This window comes from Corvus hawaiiensis, chromosome 2 (genome assembly GCF_020740725.1).
Source record: "Corvus hawaiiensis isolate bCorHaw1 chromosome 2, bCorHaw1.pri.cur, whole genome shotgun sequence".
NCBI lineage: Eukaryota > Metazoa > Chordata > Aves > Passeriformes > Corvidae > Corvus > Corvus hawaiiensis.
In genome coordinates, this window is record NC_063214.1 from 57,673,884 (window position 1) to 57,687,981 (window position 14,098).

Genomic DNA, 14,098 nt, shown 5'->3' on the forward strand with positions numbered 1-14,098 from the left:
TGTGACAAGTGTCAAGGTTCTGCTTATTTTGAAGAATAATCAGGAGCTCTAAATGCTCCATTATGTTTTTTATTATAGTTCCTCCAGTTAAAAATTTTGATTTCTAAACAAATTCTGCAAGAGATGTGTAAATAGCATTATATTATTATATTATTGCATATTATTAAGAAATATGCAAATATCATTAAATGTATGTTCCCATTCTTTCTCATCCTTATTATTCCTGGTAGCAGGAGTTTTTGGGTTCACAGCACTTGACACTGAGCTCCAGAGCTCTTGATGTGTAACTATATCAGCTCAGTGAGTACTTGGTCATGGTTAATGCTGGCTTTGGAATGGCCAAGTACATCATGACATTGACATGGTGTGTCAGTTGACCTTGATGTCTTTGGGATCTCCTTGAGTTATCTCCCATGGAAGAACAATTTGTGCTTGTGTTATAACTGCATAGGATTGGATGGAAAAAGATGTGAAAACAATGTTTTTGATAACTAAGTAGAGTTTATCACTCTGTCAAGAGCTGATGTTCTCAGCTGGGCTTGAATAGTTACCTGTCCTTAGTCCTGTAAGGACGAAAGTCTGCATTTGCTTGGAATGTGGGATGTTTGTCCTTTTTCTGGGTACCAGAAGAGCATGCAAGGAAGGTTACTTGCAGATAGATTTCTTTTTTCTAAGATTTTTCTTTTTTATGGTACAAAAAGAGAAGTTGACTGTAGGCATATTTTTTAGTGCCTAGTCTTCTAACAACCTTTTATGACATTTCCTGAGATGGAGCTGCCTGCTATTACTTGGGTACTAAAGCTTAAGCAATGCTATTGCTGCCCCTTCTAATGGATGAGCCCATATGTGCAGCCATTGCCAGAAGATCATTACTGTCTTTCTCACACTGCCCTGCTGGTGCAGAGTGCTCTAATGCTTATCTAACTTTTTTCATCCTATGGTCTCTAGGATCCCCTTTTTTTTTTCTCTTCAGGATTTTAGACTGTGCTGCTTCTTATGATTGCATTAATGTAGGTAGAAACAAGGACTGAGAATAAACAAACCTGCTCACCAATAGCCTTGTACTGAAGAGATCTTCTAGAACATTCTTATCTTCCACCCCCTCTTAGTTCTGGAATATTTTAGTTGTCTTAAAGGCAGGAAGAGTGGCATAAGGCACACACTGATATCTCATTGTGGCATTTGGGAATGGTAGGGCTTCTGTGTGCTCCTACAAACAAGTGATGAGACAAAACAGCTGGTTTCTAGTACTAAGCTGGGAGGACACTTGTCTTTCTACAGTCATATGTTGAAGACCATAGCTGATAAATAACCTTCCCTTAATTAGTTCAGTCTACCTTTATCTTTCATACTGGTTGTTGAGAAAGAGGAAAATGTGTGCATGCCTTCATATTAAAATATGCGTGGGGAAAGAAATGAAATGCAAGATGTAAAATTCTAGGCTCATCTTAGTTTCTGCTAGGTATGCAGTTGCTATGGTAATACAATACCAGTTAAGAAAAAGTAACTGGAGGTGACAAGACCACATTGCTAATATTGGTGAATGAGGTGGTTTGAATCTATAACTTTGCCAGTATAAGTGTAAAAGGATATTAAACTTAACTGGAATTAAATTGTGGGAAGGTGAGGACATTTGATTTGATGATGATTGCTTTGCATTTTGTCCATACAGTTTGAAAACATTTCTGATAGCAATATGTACGTAATGCAACGGCCAGCTTCTGATTACTCTTTGGTTTTGCAGTTCTCTCCATAAATCCAGCTGAGCCAAAGAAATGTTTTGGAGCTTGAGGTAAACTGAACTCGGGATAGTCTTGGTGCAGGATCCAGTGGGATACTTTATATATAAAAATATATATAGTAAAAACCAAGTATATGTGCTGCCCGAAGAAAAATAATGCTGTTACATAGGTGTGTTTTGCAGATCAAATATACTCTTTGGAGATAGTATATCTTCAGTTAGATCTAAGTAGGCAAGCTTGAATGGCATTCCTTAATAGCCCCAAGTGAAGATGGTGGAGTGCTTGCAATTCAGTCTCCTTATAGTCAGGATTCCGGGCTGTTTACTAAGAATGTGGCTATTCTTTTAACTTCTTTTAACTGAGTTTCCATTGTCAGGCAGTCTTTGTGGCTCTTTGTGTAGAGGAGAAAGACATGCATGTCAATCAGTACTAAACTAGCTGAGTTCCCTTTGACCAATTTCGTGTAAAACATGAAACATCTGGGGAAATAGTTCAGTTCTTACTTGTACTACTCTGTGCTTGCATAAGCAAAAAGGAATTCAGGAGGAATCATCGGGTGTGCTGAAAAGTCCAAAATATTCTGATACTTGGCCACATGTTATGAGTAGGCTTGTTGTGCTTGTTCATAGCTTTGAGATTGTATCAATAAATTGATTGCTTTTCAAACATTAAGGCATGTATTTTTCCCAGTATGAGATGCTGTAATTATGTAAATAGAAATAGCTGAGGTATCTGGTTTTGGAAATCAGGTTTTAATACTTTCGATACTTTTAATACTTTATCTCTTCGAAATAAGCAAACAAAAGACCTTTTTTAACAGCTTTCTGTAAATTCTCTAACACTATGAACTAGAAATGAAGGCAATATGTAATGAGCACTTATGTGGATTTGCATCAAGTTTTGGAACAGACTAGTACTTTCTTGCTAGGATTGAGCTGGGCTTGAGAATTTGAATGCTGCATGAGACAAAATGTTTGAAGATGTGTTGAGTTTGCTTCAGCATGTGGGCTTAACCCCCTTGTATTTGGTGTGGTAATGGAACTGTTTGCACCACTTGAGTCATTGCTTTGGGGATTTTTTTTCCCCCCCTTTTGTTGCTGCAGTGCTCCAGGTGAAATGAGAATTTTGCTTGTGCTGACAATGGTATCATCAGCCAGGGATGTATAAAATTTTCTGAAACTTGCAATTACTTGTTGCAAAGCTGTCTGCTCAGGGCTTCTGTAGCTGAATGTCTGGATAAGCTTTCTTTTTACCACTAGTCTGTGTGAAGTATCTGCATGCAAAAAGCATCTAGGATCTTGTGAATGCCTTCTGCTGTCCTTTAGAAGCTTTTCTCATTGGGGTTAACTAGGTGTAAAACTGCTGCTATCCCAGGACTTCTAGGTGTTCTGTTAGTGTGTCGGGCTATTGCTGTTAGTGGTTAATAAATGTCCTGACCATTGCTGTATCTCTACTGTGGCATGTTTGAAGCCTGACACTTGAATCTCTTTACTGTCTTTTCTGTGAATTAAAGTAAAAAGAGATGCTTCCATGTGTTTGGTATCTTCAATATTCTGAATTAAAACTTTTGAGTAGTTCTTCCCAGAGGCAATACAACAGCACATGGCAAGCAATTCTTCCTTGTATGTGTAGCTGTGGCTACTGTTAACACCTTCTTTTCACTTAAAGCACAGGCATGAGTTAATTCTGGGATATACCCAAATTATCTAAAATCTTTCTGATTCTGTAACATAACTACTGCATTAGTTCACTTGAAGCTGTTATTTGGAGTAGGTAATCCTGCCTGATATACACTTAATTTTTTTAGCAGCTATACCCAAGCTATATTTCTTCCATGAGAGTCTTGGATTAACATTGCTTTTTTGTTCAGTGGTGCTTATCTTGAAGAATTGAGGAAAAGTACTAAGCTAAGAGTGGGCCTGTTCTGCAGAAAACTGAACAAAAGAACACAACAGTGAAGCTGTTTTTATTGCTGAAATTCTAAAGAAAATACTGATTCTGAGTTTGGATCAGTTTTTAAAAGTGGTTATCACTTGATTTGAGGTTCTCAACATGCATTATGTTGCTCTGAAATGGCCAAGTCTTGATTAAATGATGGATGTCTTGGTGGTAATGTACAGTACCTGAATGAAATTATTAAATGTGCGTGGAGAGAGAAGTGTGCTTATATAGAGTGAATTGCCACTGCTATGTAACCTGAATTTTTGTTTCTTTTAAAAGCTGTGTATTCACTGATTTAAATTCCTTTCCAGCTCCATTTACCTCTCAATTCCCCTTTACCTGGAAGTGAGTTGACTAAGGAGCCCTTTCGATGGGATCAGAGGTTATTTGCTTTGGTTCTTCGTTTGCCTGGTATTACAGCCCCAGAATCAGAGCAGATGACAGGCGTACCTGTGGATGACTCTGCAATCACGCCTATGTGTGAAGTCACAGGAGGTGAGTGCCCTTGTTTCCTTTGACAAGTCATTACTTTCCAAAATGCAAATTAATTCAGTTTAGTTCAATTAATTGTGTGATTCCATGTCATGGGATAAGGATTTCTAAGTTCTTCCAGTACTTGTAAAAAATCTTGAGACTGATATAATGCAGCTAAAGACACTTACAGCATTAAAGCTACAGACAATTTAAATGTAGCCTGTCTTGGAAGAGTGAATCTACTTTCTTCAGAAGTTTTTTGTGAGAGAACTTACTTTTTTTTTTTACTACACCTTGGCGTTGCAATTAGAAATTGTAATAGAGTCTGTTCTGCAGTACAGTTTTGGTAAATTCCTGTCACACTCTGGTCTAAAGAAGCCAGAAGTGAAGGAAATGGGTTGTTTCAGGTTTTTTCCCTCCAGAGCATGCAGAATGCCTTTCAGAATGCATAATAATTCTGCAGAATTGATACTTGTCTCAGTTATAGATCATATTGTTAATATCTTAGAACATATTCCAGATCAAACTCAGGCACTGAGTTTATTACGTTTTAAAAATGTACTTATTCTTCTGGTGCATCAGAGGGGACCTGATAGAAAGGAAACAAAGGGCTTTGAAAAGTATTCCAAAAGGATTTGATTCCACTGCTTTCTGGCTGTATGTAGGCTGTTCTGGCAAGTTCTTTGACTGAAATTTGTGGGCAGTTTAAGTGTTGATGTCTGTCACAAGGGGGAGCCCATTATCCATGAATGCAACCAAGAATTTGAGTTAGTCATTAAGGGTCGAAAATACAAACATTTCCAATGAGGCGTTTGTCAGTGCTTTACTAGGCTGCCTTGCTGCTTAAAGAGGGAGTGTTCAGGAGAAGCATTAAATCAGTGATCCATACATAAATCAATGTGTATGGTGGTTGAACAGTTTTAAATGATCCAAGTTAACGTAAGGGCAGAAGCACTGAAGAGCTTTAACCCTGACTGTTTTGTTCCAGGTCGATCATATTGTGTGTGCTCTCCAAGAATGCTGAATCAATGTCTTGAGTCATTGGTGCAAAAAGTACAAAGTGGAGTGGTAATAAATTTTGAAAAAGCTGGACCAGATCCCTCACCAATTGATGGTACTTGAAATTTTTTACACTATATATCAAATAATAGGGATGACTGTCAATATAACTCAGTGAACTTAATGTAGTAGTTGTCAAGTCAAAAGGGTAACTATTGCAATTTGAAAGACTTTACTACCAAAAGGACCTGCTAATTCTGAAACTTTGTAGTATTTCAAAATACTGGCTGTAGCTGCTAGACACCTCTGCATTTGGTCATACCACTCAGGTGGCCTTAAATGCATTTGTTCATGTCAGGCATAGTTAAAGGGGTTTATAAGTTTTAAGCAGTTTTCAACCAGCTAGAAATGAAAATAACATGATCTGGAAAGACTTGGTCTTACCCTTTTTTCTTCAATGTAGTAGAGTGGCTGTGTTAAGAGTCAAAATAGCAAATACATGTGTGGCATTAATTTCTCATTCTAAATAGCTTAGCTAGGTCCCTCTCTAGGATGTTACTGAGAAATTTGTGGGATTTTTAAAAAATTTTACTTCACTGCAATAAAAAGTCCAGCAGTATTAGTCGTGCATATCACTTTTTTAATGCTTGGATTTGAAGGTTATCTGTTAATGACAATGGAGGAAAAAGAAACTGATTATTATGAAGGGCTCCAGAAAACTGGCTTTCTGGGCTCTCATCCTGCAAACATTTAATGCTTATTTGGTTTCTCAGTCTGTGTTTTTGCAGAAATGCTTACTGTCAACTATCTGCTATTCTTAGAAATAATATTAACTGCAGGAAGGGCTTCCCTGGGATTATAGTTCCTTAAGTCTTCACGGAAGTTATTTAATCCTCTTCTTGAGTTTTAACATTATTTTGACTCAAGGCCTTTTTCTTCTGTAGATGGGCAGGTGGAGATATCCAGACCCTTTGGACCCCAACCCTGGCACAGCTGTCACAAACTTATCTATGTCAGACCAAACCCTAAAACTGGGGTTCCTATAGGTCATTGGCCTGTTCCTGAATCCTTTTGGCCAGATCAAAATTCTCCAACACTGGTATGTACTGAAGATAAAGTAAAGGGTTTCTGCATGAAGGAATATTCCAGGATTTCCTATTCACAGATTTTTTTAGTCTTGAAATATGTATTGCTTTGTAGCAACTGTGGGAGCAGTGTGATCCAAGGAGTCACACATGCAAACCTGTGTTGCAGTTATCCCTATAAATTACTGATGAGCAAATAATATGGGGTTTGCTTTTCAGTAACTTCGAAGCATTAAGAAACTGCCTGTAACAGATTTTTGACCCAGTACATGTGATTGAGTGTTTGTTTGAACCCTGTTAAATATCAAATGGTGGCACTTGGTAAAAGTCTATCAGATTCTATTGCCTCATAGAGGGTATTAATAAAAGATAGTATGATCTTGACAATTTGAATCCTTGTGGTAGTTCTGCTTTCATTCGAGCAAGTGAATATAATTTCATCTGCTGTTGTGCAGTGTAGCTACGCCTTCAATTTATCCAAACTGAGAAAACCTCAGCTTTCTAATTACTGCCCACAGAATTAATTTATTTGTTCTTTTTCACAAAAGAATGTATGCCACTGCTGTTTGGTCTGACATCTAATCATTAGTATAGTATAATGCATTTTTGTTTCTGCTAATATTTTAAATAATTAAAGTAGAAATCCTGCAGTAGTGTAATGGTTATCTAGATTTCATTATGATTTTTATTGAATTTTTGTGGCTTTTTTCATATGAAACAGATGTGCTGACTAACTCACTGAACTTCTAGTAAATTTTATCTCTTGGTTAAAAACAGATGAAGTCCTTTGAAATACAGGTTGTTGAGGAGTGATGCAAGTATGAAATTTTAGTCATATTTACAGGTTTGATATTTTTTGGCATCTGTGGCCACATTCATTAAAGGATGTGGATGTCCTTCTGAACTACAAGCAAGCTAGCATATATGAATAAAAGTGAATTTTCTGTAGTCATTAAAAAGAGATGTCATTGTGTACTGGATATTTAAAGGTTTTTTCGTAGAAAAGCTGGTCATGTAGAGTCAGTACAGTTTGCTACTCCAGATCTTAATCAAGATTGGTAAAATAGATCTTACTAAGTGAAGAGTTGTTGAATTAAATCTTCTAAAAGCCTGAAGTTGACTTACTCAAATGGCAAAAAGAAGAGATTTTTTTTTCTCTTGTAGTGTGTATAGCTCTCATAACTATAAAGCACTATCATGTACAGCTAAATTCTTGTTGATAGCAATTGAAATTTTGCATTGAACCTTCCTCATGCAGTGTTGGGGAGCTAAGTTTGCTGATGGTGTTTCAGGACCTGTATTTCAGTACTGTTAAAACATAGCATATGTTGTAATCAGTGTGTGTGTATGTATGTAGCATATCTTGTCTGCTTAAGAGTTCATAGTTAAATACTTGACTTTTCCTCCCTGTTACCTGATCCACAGTGGAGTTGTCTTAAACAGTTCTGTCCTAAGAACTTAAGTCTGCTGTGGCTAATGACACCATCAAGGCTTTCTTAAATGTATGAAAGTCTGTTTGCAGATCAACATGTAAATGGCTGCTTCAACTGCTCAGAGGTAAAAATAGTTCTTTTATCCAGCAAAGGATTATTGGACTTCTCAAGTCTGAGTAGTCAATTTCTTTTGCAGCCTTTTTATTCCTGGTATAACTTTGCTGGCTTGGTCAAAAACTCCACCACAGCTATTTATTAGTCATATTCTTTGAAGAGAATTGCTCTTCCTCCACTTGGTTGGGCCTCCTATTCGGTGTGCAGTTGGACAGCACACCTTCCTCAGGGTGGAGACACTCAAGGCAAGATCAGTGCTCTTGACAGATAACTTGTTTGGGTGGCTTGTCCTAAAGTGAAGAGCTTAGAGCTTACACATAAAAGAATTGCTTTCAAGGTGAAGTGGTAAGACAGTCCAAGGAACCTTGTGTTTCTCTACTTCATCTTGTGTATTTGTTAGTTACCTTTTTGTAAGGAGAGCAAATGGAAGAAGGCTTCCCAATTAAGCTCTCCCTCAGATCCTAGTGGCCTTGAGGGGAGGCTCAGGGTAAGTATAAGAGCTTGCATTCCTCCCTTCGGTGGAAAGTGTACAGCTCCAATTTTCATCACACTAATAATTGGCTTTCCCTTCTGGCAAAAGAAATTTCAAGTTGTTAACTTTCAGTTGAAACTTGAGACACAAAGGCCTTTTTCCTATGATTAATGAAAAGATTAAAAAATCCAAACACTGAAATTCCTTGAATTGAAATAACTTTTTTCTCAGGCCTAGTTAAAATGTGAGTTTTTAAAGTTTGGGGTTTTTCTGAATTCATGCTGCTCTTGATCTTTATAATTGCTGAATTTGTAACTGTTGAATTTGCCAAGAAGGAAAAGTGCCTGGGGAAGTCAGCAAATGCAAAAGTACAGCACCTCTTTCTGTCGGGAATGAAAATGGACATGTCCCAGAGAAGCATTGAAGGTGTTTTTTGTCCCCACTAGAACTTACTTCCATTTGCACAGCTTTTGTGTAAATGCAAGAAGTCTTAGTTGCATATTGCTCTAGACTTACTATGTAAAGTAATAGGCATTTATTTAGAAAACAAGATTCCTTCAGAATAAAACAAGTGCTAACATCATACATTGCTTAGGACTCATTAACAATAAATGAATCCTGTATTGAATAGTTTCCTTAAATACATGTATTTTCCAAGAAGCTGTATTACTTTAGTTGTCATAGCACAAATGCCTTTGAATTGTTGTGCGGCCGTATTAACAGTGGAATGCTTTGTTTAGCCACCTCGCACATCTCATCCTGTGGTGAAATTTTCCTGTACTGATTGTGAACCGATGGTCATTGACAAACTGCCTTTTGATAAATATGAATTAGAACCTTCACCACTGACCCAGTTTATCCTGGAAAGAAAATCCCCTCAGACCTGCTGGCAGGCAAGTAGAGTGCATGCTGAATTGAAGTTTTTTATGGAATGCTGTTTTTCATATATCTTATTCTATAATCAAAATAGGATGTACAACTTCAGAACACAATACTTGGCATGTGAATCCACTGTAATGTCTTTTATTGCAGGTGTATGTGAGCAATAGTGCAAAATACAGTGAACTTGGTCATCCTTTTGGTTACTTGAAAGCTAGTACAGCGCTGAATTGTGTGAATTTATTTGTGATGCCTTACAATTACCCGGTCCTGCTTCCACTGCTAGGTAAATAACACTTCATACAAATTTTCTTCTGTGGTACATAATTGAAACATTGATGTCATCTAAATAGATTACTGCAATTAATACCAATATTAATACCTGGAGAATGGTAGAATCAGTGATTTGTTCCACTTGTCTCCAGTTGTCTGGCCTTCATGACTCAGACTCAGTGTGTGAGATGATTTACTCGATCATCATTTTCAGATACATTTTGGTCTCACTTTAATTGTTTTAAGAGCCATTTTTCCTAATCTGTTACCTCAATACCAATTCAATTAGATGATTTATCAGGTTCCATTTTTGGCTGCAGAGTTAATCTTGTGTGTGTATGTTTGGTTTAGTTGTATATATGTTGAATTGTAGATGCTAATTTAATCATTGAGAAACTCATGTTTCTTCAAGAGTTTATTTTATAGAATCTTCTTTTTTAGAAAAAAAGATGTAATGCTGTCTAGACATGCCTTTCATTTTGTCACTTTGCTTTTTTATAACCTTTAGATGACTTGTTTAAAGTGCACAAAGCAAAGCCTACATTGAAATGGCGTCAGTCGTTTGAAAGCTATTTGAAGACAATGCCTCCTTATTATCTTGGGGTAAGATGACTGTGTTAAAATTTCTGGTTTCTAGTTGTCTTTCCACTGGGGATGTAGTCTCTATTTCAAGTAGAATATATATTAATTTGAGAGAATAGTTCAACTTCATACATAATGATAGTGTTTTCACTGGAGTCCTGTGGAAGGCTTGAGACCTGAATGTTATGAAATTTTCTTAATTTCGTGATACACTGGGACTTGTTTATAAATGCTATTTTTGTTAACTGGTTCTGTATGAATGGAACTATTTTAAACCAACAGAAAATGCTGCCCTGAGAGTATTTTTTTTTCTTTTCAAACTTTCAGAACCTCAGGTTCTATTTGAAATGGGTACAGTTAGTTGAAGTATGTATAAAGTTAAATATGACCATGCAATATATTCCATGTTTCAGCCTTTGAAGAAAGCTGTGAGAATGATGGGAGCACCAAACCTTATAGCTGACAATGTGGAATATGGACTTAGTTACAGTGTCATTTCATATCTCAAAAAGTTGAGTCAGCAGGTAATGTTGAAGCAAAAGAGCAGTAAAAACTTACTCTGATAGAAGGATAATCTTTAAATACTCAAGTTCAGTGGCTTTGAAGGAAAAAAGAGCAGAAAGATCAAGTTTATACTTTCCCATAATCAATTAGCAAAAAATAATTTTGTTTTTTGAATTGAAGGAAAATATAACATTTAAATACAGACTGTATAAGCTGAACTATAGAGACAGATACAGAAGTATAAATTGAGGGTTTTTTCTATTTAAGGAGCATATTCACTTGTGCAGAGAGTAACATACTTTTATCCAAAAAAACCCATGTTGTCTTTAAAGATGTTTTAGCATTTTTTCAGAAAATAGGGATTTGTGCTTGATGCATCAGAATCAAAGTGTTCTTTCTTTGGCTTGTGACATGAAGTGGAAAGTGTTTAGTAAATGAGATAACTGACATAATTGAGAATCTCAGATAAGGCTATAGATATAGACGTGACAAGTGACCATTTGAACTTGTTGACTGTGTTCAGAATAGCGCCTGAATCTTTGACTAGGCTCAAGCATTTCTGCCCTGCTACCTCCAGTTTTGAACTGTGCATGTTAAGCTTTCTGTTCAAGATTAAAAAAATGTAGGCTTGAAACTTCAAAAACCAGTAGTGCCAAGGACTTGTAACTTAGCAAATGAGTTTTTATGGACCAGCTTTTTCTTAAAACATTAATATAAATTATTATTTGAGGAAGCAAATATCTTTGTCTAGAGCATATCCTGTTAAATCATAATCTTATTGCTCAGTATTCTGTGAGCTGATGTCTCAACCTAGACATCTTGGACTCCTCTAAGATGTAGTGACATGCACTGCAAATTGTACTTACAGGTTTTCTAACTTCTGAAAGGCTCTGCCAGTAAAGAGTCAGCATTGTCAATACATATTCAAATTTTTGAGTAGTCTATAAATTTATATGAAATTGCAAAACCGAAACTGGCAGTTGTGTTACTAAATTCCTTTTGGCTCTTTTCACTGTATTCTACCAAAAAGCTGGCATTTATGAACATGGTTAATTTGGGTACAAATCTAGCATAATATTGGGGGTTAGGTCTGTCTGGTCAGCCAGTTGGCTATTATCATATATTTCACATTTATTAATGTTATGACTATTTGTATTGAGCTTTAAAAAAGTTGACACCATTGGGTGACTGGTCACAACTACAGTTGTGGGAGAATCAGTCTTGTGAGAGTTTGACTGTTCTCTACAGTAACAGCTGAACATTATACAAGTACAAATAGATCTGCAGAGAGTTACTAGTCAAATTATGGCATTTTATGAAAATAAAAGCATTGCATGCATATTGGTGCTTAGATACTGTAACGGGCAGCAGAGGAGAAATATGCAGAAGACCTAGGCAGAAAACTGTTCACTATATTTAAAACTGTAGTAGGCATTAAGTAGTTATGTATTAAGCACTCCTTAAGCGCTCAGCCTGGTTATGGTCATCATAGTGTGTTAGGACATTGTTGAATCTTGTAGGTAGGAATTTAAAATGAATAAGTCTGACTAATCCTTTTAAGAGCATATTGTCAATTTTATTTATTTATTTATTTCAAATTAAGGCCAAAATAGAGTCCGATAGAGTCATTGGCTCTGTAGGCAAAAAGGTAGCGCAAGAGACTGGAATTAAGGTCAGAAGCAGATCACACAACCTGTCTATGGCACATAGGAACGATTTTCAACATCTGCTACAGGGGATTACTGGGGAAATTCCTCATAGACCTCTAGACCTCAATATGAAGGAGTATGCTGGGTTCCAAATAGCTTTGCTGAATAAGGTAAGCACCACTGTGTGTAATGTTGTTATTTTCAATATACTTCCATTGAAATGCTAGATATTGTTTCTTACTTGGCATTAATTGGAATTTCATTTTACTGGAACCATAGGATTTGAAACCTCAGACATTTAGAAATGCTTATGACATACCCAGAAGAAATCTTTTGGATCAGTTAACACGAATGAGATCTAATTTACTGAAGAGTACTCGCAAGTTCCTCAAAGGACAAGATGAAGGTTAGATAACAGTTTATATTTTGTCTGCCTGTGATATGATCATTGCTAAAATAAAACAAATAATGTAGTTCTTTAAAATTTGGTGGATGCCTGATACTGCCATTCAACTGAATGATTTTTTTTTTAGATGCTTTTTCCTTATCTTATTGGAGGAAAAAATGGTGAGGATAGAGAAGATTGCTAATTCACTGCTCTCTCCTTAACTCCACATGAGGAGACTTGGGCTTTTACACAAGATTCCTTGTTCACTGTTTTTCCTAACTTTCATGGATGTATCTGACAAAAGAACAATCACAGGGCAGTTCTGAACATTATGATCTCTCTCAGTAGAAGTGGACTGTGAGCAGTAGAAAAGTAAGCTAGCTCCCTGGGTGCTGCCACTGTGATTGTTTTGCCTGTTGAGCCAACAGCAAATGGTTCAGTAGTCTGCTAATTTATTCCTTTACGTTTTTTCCCATGTCTTCTGGCACTGCTTTGTGGCATCTAATTGAAGATGTTGAAATAAGAGTGAGAAGGGCAATGCAAGTGAAAGCTTGTGTTACATTAGTGCTGTGAATACTTAGGTCAGATTAGCATCTGTACATTTCACATTACATTATTGCTTTGTCAGAGTAGTTGTTCTTCAGGGAGAAGGACTAACTCATGTTAGGGGTTTTTTTTCTGCAGTTTCTTCTAGTGTATATTTTTCTGGATCAAAGGCTTGGCAACTCTGAAACTAGAATAAGTTTAAAATCAGCTCCTATGGGTTTTTAAGAATTTGTTAATTTACAGTGGTCAAAAGTTACCCTTGCTCTGGGAAAATATTAGTCCTGACAATTAAGTTTTGGGTGGCTAAAATTAGGCAAAGTTATGTCAAAGTTGTGTGCAGCATGGCATTACTACTTTTTTTTTTTGTAGTAATGTTTTAGTTCTGATTTGTTCCTAGTGTGTTTTTTCATCCATTGCTCTGTTGTAAATTTGGGACACATTGGAAAACTAACATTCATGCATGACAGCTATTGCTTATTTCCTGTCATAATGGTAAATCCACAAGACATGTACTGATTCATTTAAGCAAGTCTCCTGAAGTCAAAAGTGTTATGAATACCAATTTAGGCAAGAAAAATGGTGAGCTTTGCACAGCTGTTTTGTTAACGCATATGATAAAAGTCTGAACACTGCAGATATGAAATGGATATAGACTAAATTCTCATAATGTGAGCAGTCCTGGTTATTAATTAACTCCTCTGTTACGATAGATCAAGTTCACAGTGTACCTATAGCACAAATGGGAAACTACCAGGAGTATCTAAAACAAATACCTTCTCCACTCCGAGAACTTGATCCTGATCAACCACGAAGGCTTCATACATTTGGCAATCCATTCAAATTGGACAAAAAGGTGACTTCTGTAAAGCTTTTCTAAAAATGTGTTGTGTGTGCACTACTGCCTACATTGTTCTTTGGGTAGTCTATTGGAGAAACCCTTTCAAACACTTGTAAAAATAATGGTTATTAGAAAGTGTCTCAGCTGTTCTTCTATCAGTAGTATCCTATGGAGGGCAG

The 14,098-nt window shown here is 36.5% G+C and overlaps 1 protein-coding gene across 2 annotated transcripts in view; it reads left to right on the forward strand.

Moving 5' to 3' along the window:
• The window catches only part of INTS6 (integrator complex subunit 6), a 40,868-nt gene that overhangs the window by 20,934 nt on the left and 5,836 nt on the right, over window positions 1–14,098 (forward strand). Inside the window, exons 6-15 of one of the 2 annotated variants that reach the window (XM_048295213.1) lie at window positions 3,995–4,178; window positions 5,146–5,271; window positions 6,101–6,255; window positions 9,001–9,153; window positions 9,293–9,425; window positions 9,921–10,015; window positions 10,408–10,518; window positions 12,102–12,317; window positions 12,427–12,553; window positions 13,792–13,934. In XM_048295213.1, coding sequence (XP_048151170.1) covers window positions 3,995–4,178; window positions 5,146–5,271; window positions 6,101–6,255; window positions 9,001–9,153; window positions 9,293–9,425; window positions 9,921–10,015; window positions 10,408–10,518; window positions 12,102–12,317; window positions 12,427–12,553; window positions 13,792–13,934 — 1,443 coding nt within the window. The remainder of the gene's footprint in view (window positions 1–3,994; window positions 4,179–5,145; window positions 5,272–6,100; window positions 6,256–9,000; window positions 9,154–9,292; window positions 9,426–9,920; window positions 10,016–10,407; window positions 10,519–12,101; window positions 12,318–12,426; window positions 12,554–13,791; window positions 13,935–14,098) is intronic. The other variant, XM_048295214.1, reaches the window with a different exon arrangement.